Source organism: Nomascus leucogenys, chromosome 2 (assembly GCF_006542625.1).
Source record: "Nomascus leucogenys isolate Asia chromosome 2, Asia_NLE_v1, whole genome shotgun sequence".
In the NCBI taxonomy this organism is placed as follows: Eukaryota; Metazoa; Chordata; class Mammalia; order Primates; family Hylobatidae; genus Nomascus; species Nomascus leucogenys.
This window is the reverse complement of record NC_044382.1, coordinates 154,015,678-154,033,278: the sequence shown is the minus strand read 5'-3', so window position 1 is coordinate 154,033,278 and position 17,601 is coordinate 154,015,678. Positions and strand designations below refer to the sequence as shown.

Here is a 17,601-nt window from a genome sequence, read left to right as displayed (position 1 = left end):
TTCCCAGACATTAGATGGCCAGAGCGAAACAGGCATCTGAAAAGTGGCGCCGTGGCCTGGGGTGGGCATGGACTCTGGCCTGGGCTCTGGACCGAACCCATGTGGCGGTCACTGCACGTCCTCCCTGAGCCCACAGGGCAGCTAGCTCCAGGGTGCTGACCACACGGGACTCACAGCTCCCTCTTAGATGAGGAGCCATTGGCTGTGCACTCGGCTGGTGACTGAGAAGTGGGGTGTGAGCTGCAGCTGTCCCGCCCCTGACCATGTCTGACGCACTGAGAAGCCAGGGAGGTCTCCCCTGGGTGGCACGGTTGGCCCCTCATGTGTAGTGACGGATGCCTACAGACTGGCTTTAGCAAGAGACATGCAGACGGTCCCGGTCCTGGCAGCCAGAGGTCCAGACCCGAGGTGCCACCTTCCCCTTCCAGCTGCCCGTGGCTCCAAGCATCCTGGGCTGGCTCCGGCTCGGTCTCCCCTGGGTCTGTCTCCTCTGTGTCACTGAGGACGCTTGTCGTTGGCCTGAGTGCCTGCTCTAATCCGGGATGATCTCATCTCAAAGTCCTTTGCTAATCGCACCTGCGGAGACCACATTTGCAGCCAGGACAAATCCCGCAGCTCCACTGGACATACATTTTGGGGACACTGTTCAGCACACTCCACCTAGAGCCCCAAGGGGCCAGAGTGGTTGGAAGGTGGAAGGCCCCAGCACAGCGGAAAGTCCGTGCTTGAGGAGTGATTCTCTTGTCCCTGAGGTGTTTCCAGGGCTGGGGCAGGGCCCCGTCAGCCCTGAGGCTCCGGGATGCCCTCCCTTTCCACATTCCCATGTTCCCCAGGCTGGGCAGGCTCTTCTCTCCAGGGACACCGCGTTCATGGGGAGATGTTGTCCTCTGAGTCAGGAGCCAGAGGGTTGGAGGGTTGGCCATGTCACGGAGGAGGGGGAAGATCCCGTTCCCACCGGTGTTTGGCCACTGGGGGCGTCCCCGGGCCCTGTCAGCAGGATGGCTTTAGCCACGGGCAGTGTCTCCCCTCCAGCCACAGGGTGGATGGTTCCCATGGCCGCATCTGCCTGACTCAAGGATCAAGGCCACTTTTCCCTGAAATCATCTCCCCAGGGCCTTTGGAGCTCTGGCTCCCACCGCAATTACCCCGCTCTCGAGGGGATCCTGCTGACGGGGCTGCTGTGCCGGGATCTCCGCGGCGTTTGCAGTTAGCCTTCCCCCCATCCAGGGTTCGGCTGTGCATTTGCTTTCCCGGCAGCCCCAGCAGCCCCTGGAAGATGCCTCTTAGGGACAAGGAAGGGGCTGGAGGCCCCAGTCAGGCTCTGCGCTGAGTCTGTTCTCACGTCTCTGTGGGGTCTGGCAAATGTCACTGTCTGTCCACGGTGATTCTCTTCCTCCCTTCCCTGTCACGCTGTCGCCTCCTTATGGGTGGAGGCTGGCTGGATAGCAGACTGCCAGGTGTGGAGGCTGGGTGGCTGCTGGATGAGTGGGCGGCTCAGCCATTCCTTCCAGTCCTGCCCAGTGCTTGGGGCTTCATGTCAAAGCCAGGACCAAGCCCGAGTATAGGGTCCGTGGGAGAGGAAGCTGAGAGGAGCTGGTCCTGTCCTCCTGGCAGGGGCGGAGGCTCATGGCTGGTGCCTTGTCATGGTCTTCTCGCACAGGGTCTCAGCCTGGCGCCTCTGCCACCGTGTGCCCTCTGTTGTGTGGGGGTGTCCTGTGCATTGCAGGACATCCAGCAGCATCCCCGGACCCCTACTCTGTGCCAGTAGCGCCCGGCCCTGCCATCGTGACAGCCCAGGTCTCCCGGCATGCAGAATGCCCCCTGGTCATGCTGAGAGGTGCGGGGGTGCTGTCCCCAGGGTTTGAACACTGTCTAACTGCCACCTCTGGTGTGTCTCTCCCCTGTGTAGTGTGGAGTCACTGGATGAGTGTGGCGACCTCCCTGTGTCCAGCTGCCCTGGGCTGCTCAGGTCCCTCCTGCAGCCCTCCAGGCCACCCTACAGCAGAGTTGCTGTCAGAGCCAGACCGCTGGAGGCAGGCAGAGCCCCGGGGTGTCATCCCCAAGTCAGGCTGTGCCAGCCCCAGGGACATCTCTGGGGGATCCAGGCTGAGTTGCCTGGATCTGGCTGAGTTGTGGGCTAATAGACCTGGCACTTGCTTTGTGGCACCCGTGGAAAGAGGGGTGGCCTGTGTTTGGTCAGGTGCCCAGCAAAGCCGCCTCTGTCCTGAGCCACCATCCAGCAGAATTCAGGGCTGGCAAACCCCACAGCCCCACGGGGTCTGCTACGAGGCACACTTGTGCCCCTGGTCCTTGGGCAGTGCACTGCCAGATCCCCGCCTGCACCCCACGCCCTGTCCCTGGTCAGTGGTGGGGCACTCTGTGTCCATGGTAGGGAGGCAGCTTAGAGGGACTTGGGGTGGTTTGACTGGGTCCCTGAAAACCTGAGCCCCTGCCTTCCTGCCATCCGCCATGAGGGTTGAGGAGTGGGTCTGCTGGCCGCACCCAAAGCTGTGAGGCTGGGGGATGTCGTTCCTCTGTGCACATCCACCGTCCTCCAGGACCTTAGACACCTGACAAAGAGAGGCCTGGACAAGCTATAGCCAGGAGGTCCCCGCAGGGCATCCCTGGCCACACTGTCCTAAGAATGGAAGCCACATGGGCGGCTTGAGAGGGGTCCTGCTGGGCCTCCGTAGCTGGAGCCTGTTGTCCAGACTGGAGTGTAATGGCATGATCTCGGCTTACTGCAACCTCCGCCTCCCCGGCTCAAGCCATCCTCCCACCTCAGCCTCCCAGAAAGCTGAGACTACAGGCATGTCACCACCACACCCGTCTAATTTTTGTATTTTTTGTAGAAACGGGGTTTGGCCATGTTGTCCACGCTGGTCTCCGACTTGCTCAAGCGATCCACCTGCCCCAGCCTCCCAAAGTGCTAGGACTACAGGCACGAGCTGCCACACCCGGCCCAGGGATGATTCTTAAGTCTGTGCTTGGGGCAGCTGGTATTTATTTTCTTGGAAGTTTCAGAGGCTGTAGAATGGAACCGTGCACCCCACGGAGCGCCACTGTGTGGCAGGTATTCCGTCCCCAGCGCTGTAGTCCTGGAGATGACTGTGACCACAGAGTGAAGTGAGACCCTGATTAAAACATTAAAGTTATCCAAGCCTGGCCTGGTGTGGTGGCTCACGCCTGTAATCCTAGCACTTTGGGAGGCTGAGGCGGGTGGATCACCTGAGGTCGGGTGTTCAAGACCAGCCTGGCCAACATGGTGAAACCCCATCTCTACTAAAAATACAAAAATTAGCCAGGCGTGGTGGAACTCTGTCTCAAAAAAAAAAAAGTTACCCAGGACTGAGAGCTGCCAATGTCTGGCTCCTGCCTGAAGACCTCATACCATGTGAAGCCTCGGTATATTGTCCTTAGCAAAAGCAGCCGCCCTCTGTGTAGGGTCAGCCGCCTTTCCTGTCATGAGGTTGGAGGTCGGCTATGAGGATTGATGTGTCTGGTGGGGACCGTGGACTGAGGCCTCCTGTCCATCAGCTCAGGCTGAGTCCCGGGGTGGTCACAGTGAATGGGGCACGTGTTTTTGGCCTCCAGGGCTCACCTTCACCCCCTCCCACCATGAGTGCTGGATGGGGGAGGCAGGACCTTGATTCTCAAGCAGCCTGGCAGGTCTGTGTTTCTCCACTTGTAGGACAGATGCTCCCCTCAGCAGAAGTAAGTGGGCAGGACACAGTAAGCCTCTGCAGATGTGAAGGGTCTGCACATTCCAGAACATTCCATCAGAGAGCAGATGGGAGGGAGGCCAGAGGGGCTGTGGGCGTCTTGGCCGAGGTGCTGTGCAGAGTGCCCTGTCCTGAGCTGCTCTGAGCTGCCCCCGCTCCAGGCCTGCAGGGTCAAGCCCCTCCTGCTGACCACCCGGTGACCAGGAGCCGGAACACATCACACACAGGCAGTGGGCCCTTGAGCTCCTTCTTCTCAGGAGATCAAGTCCTTGGCAGGGCAGGGTGGCGGGCAGCCCTCAGGGAGCCCACTGGCACCCCCAGTGTAGGCTGAAGATCAAAGGTCCCGGCACACCTGGCATCTGGGACAGACAGAGCTGGGGGCAGAGCCGCAGGCATCCAGCATGCCACGGGGAAGCAGGTGCAAAACAGGAACTGGATCCACCCAGCGGGAAGGGACCCCACCGTGGGCTCTGCCGTAGGAAATCCGGTGCCACCTTTGAAGTGCGCACTTTGGGGTAATTGCCAAGGTCTTATGGGAACCTCCCTTCACGGGTCCCCTTTGAAATTTGCTCACCTCATCACTCTGCGGTGTTTCCTGGAACACCGAGGTGGTTCCCCTTCTTGGGCCCCCATGGTGACCTGTGGTCCAAGGCCACATGGTGGGACACAGCAGCCCCGGGGCCCGTCCCTGCCTGGCCCTGTGAGACGGGCTGGTGACTTTCCAGCAGGAAGGACACCGTAGGAAGGACACCGTCACACACGGTTCTCAAATGAACTAACAGTCCACAGCCTGACCAAGATTTCCGCTTGTGCCTCCAGCTGCGTATGTGCCTGGCAGGTGGGCGGGAGGGGACCTGGCTCCTTTGTTCCGGCGGTGTCTTTGGTCTTGTTTCCAGCTTCTCCCTCCTGAAGCACAGCGGTCTGTGAGACTGGTGTCTAGGCAATGTATTCCAGGCTCAAACACATCAAGCCCATTTCACAGAGGAGGTTAACAGCCACAGAAAGGGCCAGTGCTGTCCTAGCAGCCAGGTGACCTTCCGGAGACACCCCTTCCCACAAAAGACATGTCCTCCTGGGGAACCCATGAATGCTGGTGGCCTTATTTGGAAAAAGGGTCTTCGCAGACATGACTGAGGTTCAATTTTTGAAATGAGGTCCTTCTGGGATAGGGTGGAGCAGTCACGAAGTCCAGTGACGTGTGTCCTCGGAGGGCAAAGGAGAGAGCTCTGCACACAGCACAGGCCTCGTTCTCGGCCCCAGCAGCCCTGCCCCTGCCCCTGCCCCTGCCCCGGCTGTAGCTGGCCACACGCTCAGCATGGTTCAGGACAAACCTATGTTCTTGCCCAGGCCTGTCCTGCCAGCCCTGGAAGGAGGGTGGTCTGTTCCGACCTCCTCGCACCCCAAGAAGCAGGGTCCTAGTGGCTCTGGGCCTTCCTTGTTGCCGTAGCCGGGATGCAAACTGAGGTTCCCTGGCTTTGTACTGCCTTGACACTCATGTCTTGAGGTCTCGGGGAACGTTCTTGAAGGCAACTGGGGCTGGTTGACCCCTCCCTCCTGGCCTCCTGTAGATAAGCGTCTGAGGAGCCCTCCTGGGCAGTGGTCAGAGCTGCTTGTCGCCCCTTAGGTGGGCACAGGGCCTCCAGCGGGGCCACATCCCTCTGGTTGTGGTTGGAACCCCGCACCCTCCATGTGGCTCAGCGGGTACATACCATGTGTCACAGTGAAAAGCCTTCACCCCAGCATTTTTGTTTGCTATGTATTTTCCTCCAGGAACATTCTAGAACTGGTAGCATGACCTCTGTTCAGCGCTGTCTAACCCAGCATTCCTTTCTTTGGCCCCCGCCAGGTGATGTGTCCAATCTAGATCCCAAGTTCTCATTTGAAGGCACCAAACTGGATGTGGGGAACATTGTGCTGGCATTATACAGCGGCCTCTTTGCCTATGGAGGATGGTAGGTTCTGGAGTATCTGGGTCCCTTGGTCTGGGGATATACAGTCCCTGACGTGTCCAGGAATCCCAAATCTCCCAGCCATCAAGGGGCAGTTAAAGGGAGTGGACAGCATAGAGCAGCAGGTGACCCTCGAGTCACCCACATCCCGACAAAGCGTGGGGAGGCCGCCCGCTGCAGCCCTACTCTGGCTCCAGCTCCATGTCTCGGTCTTGGCGAAGGTGGCAGGTGGAGGCAGCTGAGCCCTGCAGCCCCTCTCCTCCAGGTCCCCAGCCTGACTCCTGCGCTCAGGCGGGCCTCACAGGGACCTGAGAATCACCCCGGTAGGGCAAGCAGGCAGGGAATGTGCGGGAGGGCCTGGAAGGGGTCGCAGGGACCCCCCGGAACAGACAGGAGGCTGAGCTCCCACTCCAGGTCCGCTTTCCAGCCCAGCGAGCAGACCACGGGGGGCGGGCTCACCAGCTACCCTGGGATGCTCTCTCCCCAGTTGATTGACTTTCCCTGATGAGGATCATATAATTTGAACACTATTCTCTAAATTTTAGGAATTACCTGAATTTCGTCACAGAGGAAATGATCAACCCCTACAGGTACGTGCGAGAATGGATGGAGCCGTCTTTTCTCGTTATTTTAATGTGAAGCAGGAAGCAGCCACATTCCACTCGAAGCCTGTTGGTCAGCTCAGGCCAGCTCACAGTAGAGCTGTGGTTGGGGCCTCTGGGGCCAGCAGGATGTGGGGTGGTTGGCTTCTGGCCATGTGTCCTTGAGCACGGTTTCTCCAGAGAACGGGTGGCAAGTGAGGCCCCCACTCAGGGCGGGACGGTACAGAGGAACTGCTTGGGCTCGGCTCTGGTCCCCGGCTGTGCAGCTCGTAGGCAGAGCCTTAGGATTCAGACCAGGCAGCCTGACTTAGCTCTCCTGAGCCCTTGAGGTCACCCGGAAGAATCCCCATTTCTCAGGTGTGGAAGCTGAGGCCGCGGCCAAGCCACCAGCCGGGCCTGTGCAGTGTCCCGCCCTGGGCACAGCCTCCTGCCACCAGCCTGTGCTCTCTTGCTGCTTCCCACCTTCTCCGAGAAGCCCGGCACAGAGGCTGGAGCTACTGCTTGGGAGGAGCCCACCTGGCTCCCGGGCACAGGGTTTGGCCTTCAGCCCGGGCTGCGTTGGGTGACATGTCTTCCCTGTTCTTTCCAGAAACCTGCCCCTGGCCATCATCATCTCCCTGCCCATCGTGACGCTGGTGTACGTGCTGACCAACCTGGCCTACTTCACCACCCTGTCCACCGAGCAGATGCTGTCGTCCGAGGCCGTGGCCGTGGTGAGCCGCTACCCGCCAGCTCTCACCAGGGGCCTGAGAGGCTGTGGCCAGCCCGTCCCCTCCAGACCGGAGTGGTGCCCCGCGTCTCTAAGCCTCCCCTACCCAGAGGGGGCCCCGCGTCTCTAAGCCTCCCCTACCCAGAGGGGGCCCCGTGTCTCTAAGCCTCCCTTACCCAGAGGGGGCCCCGCGTCTCTAAGCCTCCCCTATCCGGAGGGGTGGAGTGGTGGTCTCCCCTCACAACAACCGCACAGGAAGTGTCTGGGAATCGTCCTCGACCTCGGCTGCTGGGGGAGTCTCGGGGGAGAAGGGTTTAAAATCTGATGCCAAGCCACACCCAGAACCAAGCTGTAAGCCAGAATGCCTAGGGAGTCAAGGGCAGCAGTCATTTTAAATCTGAATACAGAAAGATTGGAGTCTGCCACAGACTGGGGTTCGTTAGAAGGCACGGCTGCTGCTGGCTTGGCAGGCGGGAGGCCAGGCCCGGGCGGTGTCACCCGGCAGCTCAGCCAGGCTGGCCTCGCAGCTCCCGAGGCCCCTCCCACTGCCCTCCCAGGGCCGGGGGAAGAGGGAGTGGGTGCTCTGGCCAGCTTCCTACTGAACAAGCTCTGACTCCCAGCCCACTGCCGGCAGGGCACCGTGCTGGGCCTGTGGAGGACCCCAGATGGGGAAGGCAAGATCCCCACCTGGAGGCCGTAGCTTGCTCCAGGGAGTCCCAGAGGAGGGGGCAAATCAGGACCAGCGAGGGCTCCCACACAAGCAGGCTGGGCAGGGGTCGCTGGAAAGCCCCGTCCTGGGAAGTCCCCCCAGAGGCCAGAATTCAGCCCGAGAGGTCCTCTGCAGAGGGCTCTTGTGAGCACAGAGGGCAGGGGCCGGCCCGGTGGGGCCCAGCTCACTGGCTGTGTCTGCCTAGGACTTCGGGAACTATCACCTGGGCGTCATGTCCTGGATCATCCCCGTCTTCGTGGGCCTGTCCTGCTTCGGCTCCGTCAATGGGTCCTTGTTCACATCCTCCAGGTGAGCACAGCCCGACCCACCACAGGTGAGGGAGACCCAGGCCTCATGGCCAGGTTCAACATGTTCCGTGTCTGTAAAAGGTTTGTCTGTGTGATACTGGGGATGCATAATTGCTCACATAGGCCAGGCATGGTGGCTCGTCCCTGTAATCCCAGCACTTTAGGAGGCCGAGGCGAGCAGATCGCTTGAGCTCAGGAGCTCGAGACCAGCCTGAGCAACGTGGCAAAACCCCATTTCTACAAAAATGCACAAAAATTAGCCAGGCGTGGTGGCACATGCCCGTAGTCCCAGCTACTTGGGGGGCTGAGATGGAATGATTGCCTGAGACCAGAAGGTTGAGACTGCAGTGAGCTGAGATGGTGCCACTGCACTCCCGCCTGGGTGACAAAGTGAGACCATCTCAAAAAAAAGGCAGCAGCAAACTCAAATAATACAGAAATAAAGGAAGCATGAACTTTGGCCCTGGCCTCCCCATTCCTGCCTGGAGGTGACACAGCTGTGGTGTCCTAGATGCCCCATGGCTGCCACTCGACTCCCCCGGGCTGGAGTGAGCAGTGGCTCTCAAGTTGCTCTCCTTGCCGGGTTGGTTGGGGGCACTGAGAGACCCACAGCCAGCAGCTGGAGGGGCCTGCTTCCCACTCTGGCCAGAGAGGCCCAGACAAGCCAGGCACAGGCCCTGTCCACTCCCCAGCCTGCGTGTCCCCTGTCCGTGTGCTGAGTTGTGTGTTGGTGGCTGACTCTGCCACTCTTGTCTGTCCACAGGCTCTTCTTCGTGGGGTCCCGGGAAGGCCACCTGCCCTCCATCCTCTCCATGATCCACCCACAGCTCCTCACCCCCGTGCCATCCCTTGTGTTCACGGTAAGCCTGCTGCACAGCCCCGTGCCCTACATCCCTGGGGGTTGTCCGGGGGCTCCCCAGAGGGAGGCTGCCACAGCTTGCAGCTCTGTCTGGGGTGTGGACTGGGTGGCAGCTCAAATGTGGCCTCCTGCCGAGCTCCACTGAATGCCAGAGAGTGCTGGAGGGGCTTTAGATTTTATTCCAAAAACAATATATGGTGGCTGCCACAAACAAATCAGACCATCGGAAATGCGGGATGCAGAAGCTGCACCCAGGGTGCTGCTCTGCCGGCCGCCTGGCTCACTGCACCTCCACCTCCGTGGGTGCCCACTCTGTTCGTTTCTCAGCGGGGTGCATCACATGCAGTTTCCTTCGGCTTCTCCTGCATCTTTCCGTGCCAGCCCATGTGACTGCCTTTGTTCCCTCTGGCTGTGTCACACATCACTCCAAAATGTAGTGGTCTAAAAGGAAAAGCACTTATTATCCCACAGTTTCCATGAGTCAGGAATTCAGGGAGCTGGTGCCTGGAGCTGTGTTCTCATCCAAGGCTGTGACAGGGCTGGAGAGGCCACTCCCACAGTGGCTTCCTCCAGGGCTGTGGGCTGCAGGCCCCGCCCCTCAGCACACTGGCCCCCGCACGGCTGCTTCCCCCAAAGCCAGTGAGATACAGCAGAGGAAGCTGGGGTCTGGCAGCTGTGGGCTGGCCTCAGAGCTCCTGGCCCTTGCTTACTACTCCTTCCCTGAGTTAGAAGCGAGTCAGGAAGGGCAGCAAGTCCTGGACTCTTTGGCAGCTGCACGGTCCTCGGGAGCACAGCTGTGCCAGGGGTTACAGAAACTGTTTTCTTGGTGACCACTGGGTTAGGTCAGGTTGTGGCCCTCACACACAGAGCCGCAGTCCAGCGGAGCCCAGCTGCGTATGTACACTGTGCTCTCCACCTGTCCTTAACCCAAATGTGGTTTCCATTTCCTCCTCTCCCCCTTCCTTCCCTCCTCCTCCCTCCTCCTTCCTCCCCCCTTCCCTCCTTCCCTCCTCCCCCTTCCCTCCTCCTCTCCCCCCTCCTTCCCTCCTCCTCTCCCCCCTCCTTCCCTCCTCCTCTCCCCCCTCCTTCCCTCCTCCTCCCTCCTCCCCCTTCCCTCCTTCCCTCCTCCCCCTTCCCTCCTCCTCTCCTCCCTCCTTCCCTCCTCCTCCCTCCTCCCCCTTCCCTCCTTCCCTCCTCCCCCCTTCCCTCCTCCTCTCCCCCCTCCTTCCCTCCTCTTCTCCCCCCTCCTTCCCTCCTCCTCTCCCCCTCCTTCCCTCTTCCTCCCTCCTCCCCCTTCCCTCCTTCCCTCCTCCCCCCTTCCCTCCTCCTTCCCTCCCTCCTTCCCTCCTCCTCCCCCCTCCTCCCCCCTTCTCTCCTTCCCCCTCTTCCCTCCTCCTCTCCTCCCTCCTTCTCTCCTTCCCTCCTTTGCTCCTTCAAGACCTTGCATGTTGCTCAGATGAGGTTTCTCCTTTAAAACAAAATTCCGTGGTGCTCAGCTGGGCCCAGCCAGGCTGGACAGTCCCTGGTGGCCACCACGGCCCTCTACAGCCCTGGTCGTGGGCCCCAGGGCTCAGCCAGCCGCCTCTCTCTTCCAGTGTGTGATGACGCTGCTCTACGCCTTCTCCAAGGACATCTTCTCTGTCATCAACTTCTTCAGCTTCTTCAACTGGCTGTGCGTGGCCCTGGCCATCATCGGTATGATCTGGCTGCGCTACAGAAAGCCCGAGCTTGAGCGGCCCATCAAGGTGAGCCCAGGGCCTTCCACTCACCCAGGCACCCTTCCCAGAGGCAGGACCCTGAGTCGGGAGCCAGCATCCCAGCTCAGCCTCTGGACCTGCCCCCGCGTGCATGCACCTGGGCCGGGCCACGTCCACATCAAGCCCGTGTGTCCCCTCGGCAAACCAGGGCTCATGCCGCAGGGGGTCCCGGTGGGAGGGGTGTGAGGCCGTGCGTGGCCATGCTTTTACAGCAGACACGGGGGCCAACTAATTCCGGTGATGACTTGACCACCGGCTACGAGGGTGCCAAGCGTGACTGCAGGAGCTGGGGTTCCTCAAAGGACAGCAGATGGCACAGAGCTTGTGCTCCCTTGAATGGAGGGAAGCAGATAAGGACATTGCAGTCGTAGGTGGGCGGTGGTGAGCCCCGGCAGGGGTGGGGCAGAGCCGGGCCTGGCACAGCATTCATTGGGCCGTCGGGGCTGTGCTGGCAGGTGCAACGCAGGGTACCCGGCCTGAGGAGCGCCTGGGCCCAGCTGGACTCTCCTGGACTCTCCCCATCCCCAGCGGCTCATTCAGAGGGGCAGCTGTTATCAGTGGGCTGCGTTCTCCAAAAACGGGGCCGTCCAGCAGAGGCCATGCTTTTGTTTGGGGTCCAGCAAGCCCTGCCGCCCTGGCCCTGACACAGAACAAGAGGCCAGAGCCCCTGGTGGCTGCTGGCCAGTAGCTTTTGTCACTCAGCTGGCATATGGCTGTCACAGTAGCCCAGCTTCCCTGCCCAGACCATCTCTCCCTCTGTGTTCCTGAAGCCTGGGGGCCCCGGGGATGCCTGTGAACGCTTTAGGCTTTAGGCCAGGCGCGGTGGCTCACGCCTGTAATCCCAGCACTTTGGGAGGCCGAGGCGGGCGGATCACGAGGTCGGGAGATAGAGACCATCCTGGCTAACACGGTGAAACCCCATCTCTACTAAAAATACAAAAAAATTAGCTGGGCGTGGTGGCGGGCGCCTGTAGTCGCAGCTACTCGGGAGGCGGAGGCAGGAGAATGGCATGAACCTGGGAGGCCGAGATCGCGCCAGTGCACTCCAGCCTGACGACAGAGCGAGACTCCGTCTCAAACAAACAAACAAAAAACCAGGGGCTTTAAAATACGGTCAGCACAAGAACCCAGATGCGGCCCCGAGAGAAGGCTGCAGAGGGCGAGGAAGAGCCGCCATACATGGGCGCCAGCTTCTGCCTGCTGTGCCAGCCTAGGGCAGTGTCTAGGGCACAGGGCAGTCACCAGGCACAGCAGGGGCTCAGCCCCCATGGGGACCTGGGCATGGGGTAGGCTCTACCCACTGTTGTGAGCCTGGGCACGGGTTGGTGTCTATTCCCTGGGGACAGGGCAGCCATGCAGCCTGCACTGATGGGCTGGGACCCGTGGTCAGCCCTGCGTCTCCCAGGGTGCCCTGTCCAGGTATGGATTCAGGACAGCTGAGTCAATCCCCAGGCCATGCCGAGCCGTGGTTCGCGGGCTGGGCCTGCAGGCTCCTCGGAGCCCTGCCTGGCTTCTGTGCCGGGTGGAGCTCATCTGCTGAAGGTGACAGTTTAGGCTGCAGCTTCAGGGATGGGCTTTTGCTCAGCGCTGTCCACAGCGGCGTCTCCAAGAGGGTGGTCTCCTGGCTTGTTACTGGGTGGCCACTGTCTCCTGGAAGCATCAGGCCCCTGTGCGTCCTGGCGGCTCAGGGTTTCCAGGCCTGTGATGTGGGAATGGAGCCGTGACCTTCCCTGCCCATGGGAGGCCTTGGGAGATGAAGCTGGCTCCTTCCATCCCTCATGATAAGCCGCCTGAGCCCCTGGCAACGTGCCCAGGACCGTATGTAGAGTCGAGGGCGGGACAGCCCGGTATGTGAGGCAGATGGGGTGCAGATCACATCCTGGTGACCTGGAAGTCAGCAGCTGTGGGTATGGAGGGCCCAGGAGGGCTGAGGAACCTCGGGGTGTGGGGGAGGGAAGCTGGACAGGAGAGGGCTCACCCAGGCCCTGTCCTCTGCCCCAGGTGAACCTGGCCCTGCCCGTGTTCTTCATCCTGGCCTGCCTCTTCCTGATCGCCGTCTCCTTCTGGAAGACACCCGTGGAGTGTGGCATTGGCTTCACCATCATCCTCAGCGGGCTGCCCATCTACTTCCTCGGGGTCTGGTGGAAAAACAAGCCCAAGTGGCTCCTCCAGGGCATCTGTGAGTATCTCACTGGCCCACGGCCCATGCTACCCTCCGCCCTGGGCAGCAGAGGGAGTTGAGAGGCGTCGGCCATCTCCAGCCACACGGGGCCAAGCGTGTTGGGTGGCAGGAGGGTTCAGGTCACTGCAGTGTCTGCCAGTGACACACAGCCCACATGGTTCAGGGATAAGACACTCAGTGCAGCACCAGCTAATCTCTCAGGACGAGGGATTCCAGAAAACCCGGCTACTGCTGCCAAGTAACAAAATCCTGCCGGCTGCCACCAGCGGACACAGCAGACTTCCCCAGAAAGAGGCAGAGGCAGGTGGATCACTTGAGGTCAGGAGTTCAAGACCAGCCTGGCCAACATGGTGAAACTCTGTCTCTACTAAAAATACACAGATTAGCTGGGCATGGTGGCACACGCCTGTAATCCCAGCTACTCAGGAGGCTGAGGCAGGAGAATCACTTGAACTCGGGAGACGGAGGTTGCAGTGAGCAGAGATCGCACCATTGCACTCCAGCCTGGGCGACAGGGCGAGACTCCGTCTCAAAAAAAAAAAAAAAAGGCAGAAGGAGAAACCCACCACCCAGCCCAATGTGTAGCAGTGGCCCCAGGGGTGCTTTGCCACCAAGCTCAGTACCCCATCCTCAGCGCCTGCAAATGTGGCCAGGCTCGTAGAAAAAGGCCAGGGTGCTTGCGGGCCTAGACGCTGACCCCCATGTCACTGGGTGGCTTTGAGAATTCCCGGGATGGCAGCAACACAGGCAGGGAGACCCCCCACCCCAACCCCACACTCTGATCACCGCCAGGGTCATGGTAGAACATTTGCCTCAAGCTTTGCAGTGGGATCTGCATTAACTGTCATTCAGGACACCAAGAGCTTAAAGCAAACCCCCGTCTCTATCCTGAAAGCAGTCCCCCTCCCCAGAGCGATGTCTTTGGAGACAGTCCCAGGCGCGACAGGTCTTCCGAGGACTCTTAGCAGATTGGCCCCTCCGGCCCTGCCTGCAGGACAGCCTGGCTGCTGTGAACAGCCCGGGCATGTGTCCAGGTGGTGGCCCGGGTGTGGAGCTGCAGGAAGGCCTGTCATCCCCCCGTTGCACTTTGCCGAGACACCAGGGCCTGGTTTGTGTGCTCCAGGGGCCGCACTCCGCCTCCCCAGGGTTCTGAAGCAGGCGAGGGGTGGGCCGAGTGGGATGTGGCACTTCTGCATTTCAGCAGGAGACAGCATCTCAGGCACCCAGCACCCACATGCACAAGTACACAAGGGAGGGTTCCTTAAAATCCCAGCGCTGGGCAGCAGTGCTGGGTTTGGTGACAGCAGGGCTGGGGGAGCCCCAGCTCACGCCCCCATGTCCCACTGGTGCCTGCCCAGCCCCCACGCTAACACAGCTGCCTTCTCTCCTGACAGTCTCCACGACCGTCCTGTGTCAGAAGCTCATGCAGGTGGTCCCCCAGGAGACATAGCCGAGTGGCTGCTGGAGGAGCATGCGCAGAGGCCAGTGAAAGCAGCTCACCTCCTCGAACCCACTCCGGTTCCCTGCAACCCACAGCTCAGCGGCGCATTCCAGTCCCTCACCGTCCCTCCCAGGTCGGGCAGCGGAGGCTGCTGTGAAAACTCTGGTACGAATCTCGTCCCTCAGCTGAGGGCCAGGGACCCAGGTGTGCCCGTGCTCCTGCCCGGGAGCAGCTTCTGGTCTCGTTGGGCCCTTTTTCCCTGCCCTCCTTTGTTTACTTGTATTTTTTTTTTTTAACTTAAATTTTGACACCACTAAGATGATGATTTTTTAAGGAGCTGGGGAAGGGTGGGAGCCTTCCTTTCTCCTGCACACTATGTGCCCCAAGGGACCAGACCCTGGGTGAACAGAGCTACTGAGACTTGGAACCTCATTGCTACTAGAGACTTGCACTGAAAGCCGGACAGCTGCCCAGACACATGTGCTTGTGACATTCGTGAAAACCAGCCCTGCGGGCTTATGTCTCTGCCTTAGGGTGTGCAGAGTGGAAACTCAGCTATAGGGTGGCACTGGGATGGCGGTGGGGGATCCAGGCAAGGTGGGTGATTCCAGAGCTCCTCCCAGGAGGTGCTTGAGGCCCCGTTGGACTCCTGACCATAACCCTAGCCCCGAGACACCATCCTGAGCCAGGGAACAGCCCCAGGGTGGGGCGGGGGGTGCCGGCATCCCCCCTAGCTCACCAGGCCTGGCCTCTGGGCAGTGCGGCCTCTTGGCTATTTCTGTGTCCAGTTTTAGAGGCTGAGTTCTGGTTCATGCAGACAAAGCCCCTGCCCTTCAGTCTTCTAGAAACAGAGACAAGAAAGGCAGACACACTGCGGCCAGGCACCCAAGTGGGCGCCCACCCTGGGCTCCACACAGCAGCGTCCCCTGCCCCAGAAGTCGCAGCTACCCTCAGGCTCCAATGCATTGGCCTCTGTACCACCCAACTCCCCGCCCAGCAGCCCCTTCTGGCTGGTGCTGGGTTCCCACTCCCGGCCAAGGCACCTCCCCACCCTCCCTGTCACCCTCACTTCCTGTCCTGGTCCTGATGCCCACTGTCTAGGAGACAGAGCCAAGCACTGCTCACCTCTCTGCCTCGTGCGTTTGGAGGCCCCAGGCTCTCACCTAGTCCTCATCCTCCTGCAGAGAGGGAACTAGCGCACCCCCCGTTTCTTTTGTTCCCGTGAATTTTTTTCCCTGTGGGAGGCAGCCGAGGCCTGGCCAGTGCGGCCCACTTTCCTGAGCTGTCGCTGCCTCCATGGCAGCAGCCAGGGACCCCCAGAACAAGAAGACCTCGCCAGGCCCCTCGTGAGCTCTGGGGGGCTCTGCCTTCTCAGGCCCCGGGCTTCTCTTCTCCCCAGCCAGAGGTGGAGCCAAGTGGTCCAGCATCACTCCAGTGCTCAGCTGTGGCTGGGGGAGCTGGCCTGTGGCACAGCCCTGAGTGTCCCAAGCCGGGAGCCACCGGAGCTGGACACGGCTTCACTGACCAGTGGCTGCTCAAGCCGCAAGCTCTAAGCAAGTGCCCAGTGGAGCCTGCCGCCCCTGCCTGGGCACCGGGACCCTGTCACCATCCACTGGGCGCGGAGAAACCTGATAAACAGTTTGGGGACCCAAGACCAGATGTCCGTCTCTCTTGCTTGAGGAATGAAGACCTTTATTCACCCCTGCCCCATTGCTTCCCGCTGCACATGGACAGACTTCACAGCATCTGCCCATAGGACCTGCATCCTTCCTAGGGCCGAATTCCACTCGTCCAAGGGACAGCCCACGGTCTGGAGGCCGAGGACGACCGGCAGGCAGGTGGACTGACTGTGTTGGGCAAGACCTCTTCCCTCTGAGCCTGTTCTTTTGGCTGCAAATAAAGACAGTAGCTGGTAGCCTGCCTGCCTGGCGCATTGCTGTGCGAATCCAGGAGGCAGTGGACATTGTAGGCGGCCACGGCCCCGGGTCCAGGAGAGGTGCTCCCTGGAGGCACGCACCACTGCTTCCCACTGGGGCCGGCAGGGCCCACGCACGACGTCAGCCTCTTCCCTTCCCGCCTCAGCTAGGGGTCCTCGGGATGCCGTTCTGTTGCAACCTCCTGCTCTGGGAGGTGGATATGCCTCAAGGATACAGGGAGCCAGTGGCCTCTCGATGACACGCACTTGCCTGTTGGCTGCTGCGGCTGTGGGCGAGCATGGGGGCTGCCAGCATCTGCTGTGGAAAGTAGCTGCTGAGTGAAATGGCTGGGGCCGCTGGGGCCCGTCTTGACACTGCGCAGGGCGCTTCTGGGCATCTGAGCTGGGGTGGGAGCTCCTCCGCAGAAGGTCAGTGGGGGGTCTGGTCTGTGATCCTTGGTGCTGTGTGCCCCACCCCAGCCTGGGGACCCCACTTCAGGAGGCCGGGGCCGTGTCCCACAGTGCTGACTGGGGCCTGCTTCCCCCTGCCCTTCCTGCTGTGCTAGAATTCCACAGGAGACCAGGGCCACCGCAGGGGACTGTCTCAGAACACTTGGCTTTTCCGTCCCTTTTTCTCCACTCTCCACTGACAAACGTCCCCAACGGTTTCCACTTGTGGGCTTCAGGTGTTTTCAAGCACACCCCACCAAAACAAGAAAGTGCATTTTCAGATGTTTTGCTTTTTTGTTTTGTGCTAACGTCACTAATTTAAAGATGCTGTCGGCACCATGTTTATTTATTTCCAGTGGTCGTGCTCAGCCTTGCTGCTCTGCGTGGCGCAGGTGCCATGCCTGCTCCCCGTCTGTGTCCCGGCCACGCAGGGCCATCCACTGTGACGTCGGCCGACCAGGCCGGACACCCTTTGCCGAGTAATGACATGTGTGGCTGGGACCTTTTTTATTCTGTGTTAATGGCTAACCTGTTACACTGGGCTGGGTTGGGTAGGGTGTTCTGGCTTTTGTGGGGTTTTTATTTTTAAAGAAACACTGAAATCATCTTACCGCTGATGTTCTGTGTTCTTTTCTTCTGCGCCGGGTTCTGTGTGTAGGAACCTTCCTGGCCCCCTCTTGGCCACTCCATTCCTTCCCACATTCATTCATTCATTCACCGACAGCCCACTGAGGCCGCTGGGCAGGGGTGAGCCATGGGCGGGTAGCACACATGTGAGCATGCACCCCTCGAGGGTGGGGGGTCTGAGCCAAGATCTCGGATCTGCCTCGGGAGTGGGGGGCAGGCAGCCTGCGCAGGGATGTTTAGGTGGAGACCACCGGGAAGGAGGGGGAAGGTTCCAGTCCCAGGGAGCTGCAGGGGTGAAGTTGGGAAGGGTTTGGGGGTCACCTGCTGAGAGGATGCGGGGCAGCTCCCGGGAGGTCAGGAAGGAAGGCTTT

At 60.5% G+C, this 17,601-nt stretch overlaps 1 protein-coding gene across 1 annotated transcript in view; it reads left to right on the top strand.

Annotated features, from left to right (window-relative positions):
* The window catches only part of SLC7A5 (solute carrier family 7 member 5), a 41,488-nt gene extending 24,275 nt beyond the window's left edge, over window positions 1–17,213 (top strand). Inside the window, exons 3-10 of the mRNA XM_030819923.1 lie at window positions 5,569–5,674; window positions 6,217–6,261; window positions 6,863–6,986; window positions 7,897–8,000; window positions 8,763–8,859; window positions 10,454–10,603; window positions 12,617–12,794; window positions 14,192–17,213. Coding sequence (XP_030675783.1) covers window positions 5,569–5,674; window positions 6,217–6,261; window positions 6,863–6,986; window positions 7,897–8,000; window positions 8,763–8,859; window positions 10,454–10,603; window positions 12,617–12,794; window positions 14,192–14,247 — 860 coding nt within the window. The 3' untranslated portion in view covers window positions 14,248–17,213. The remainder of the gene's footprint in view (window positions 1–5,568; window positions 5,675–6,216; window positions 6,262–6,862; window positions 6,987–7,896; window positions 8,001–8,762; window positions 8,860–10,453; window positions 10,604–12,616; window positions 12,795–14,191) is intronic.
* Window positions 17,214–17,601: the final 388 nt, after the last annotated feature.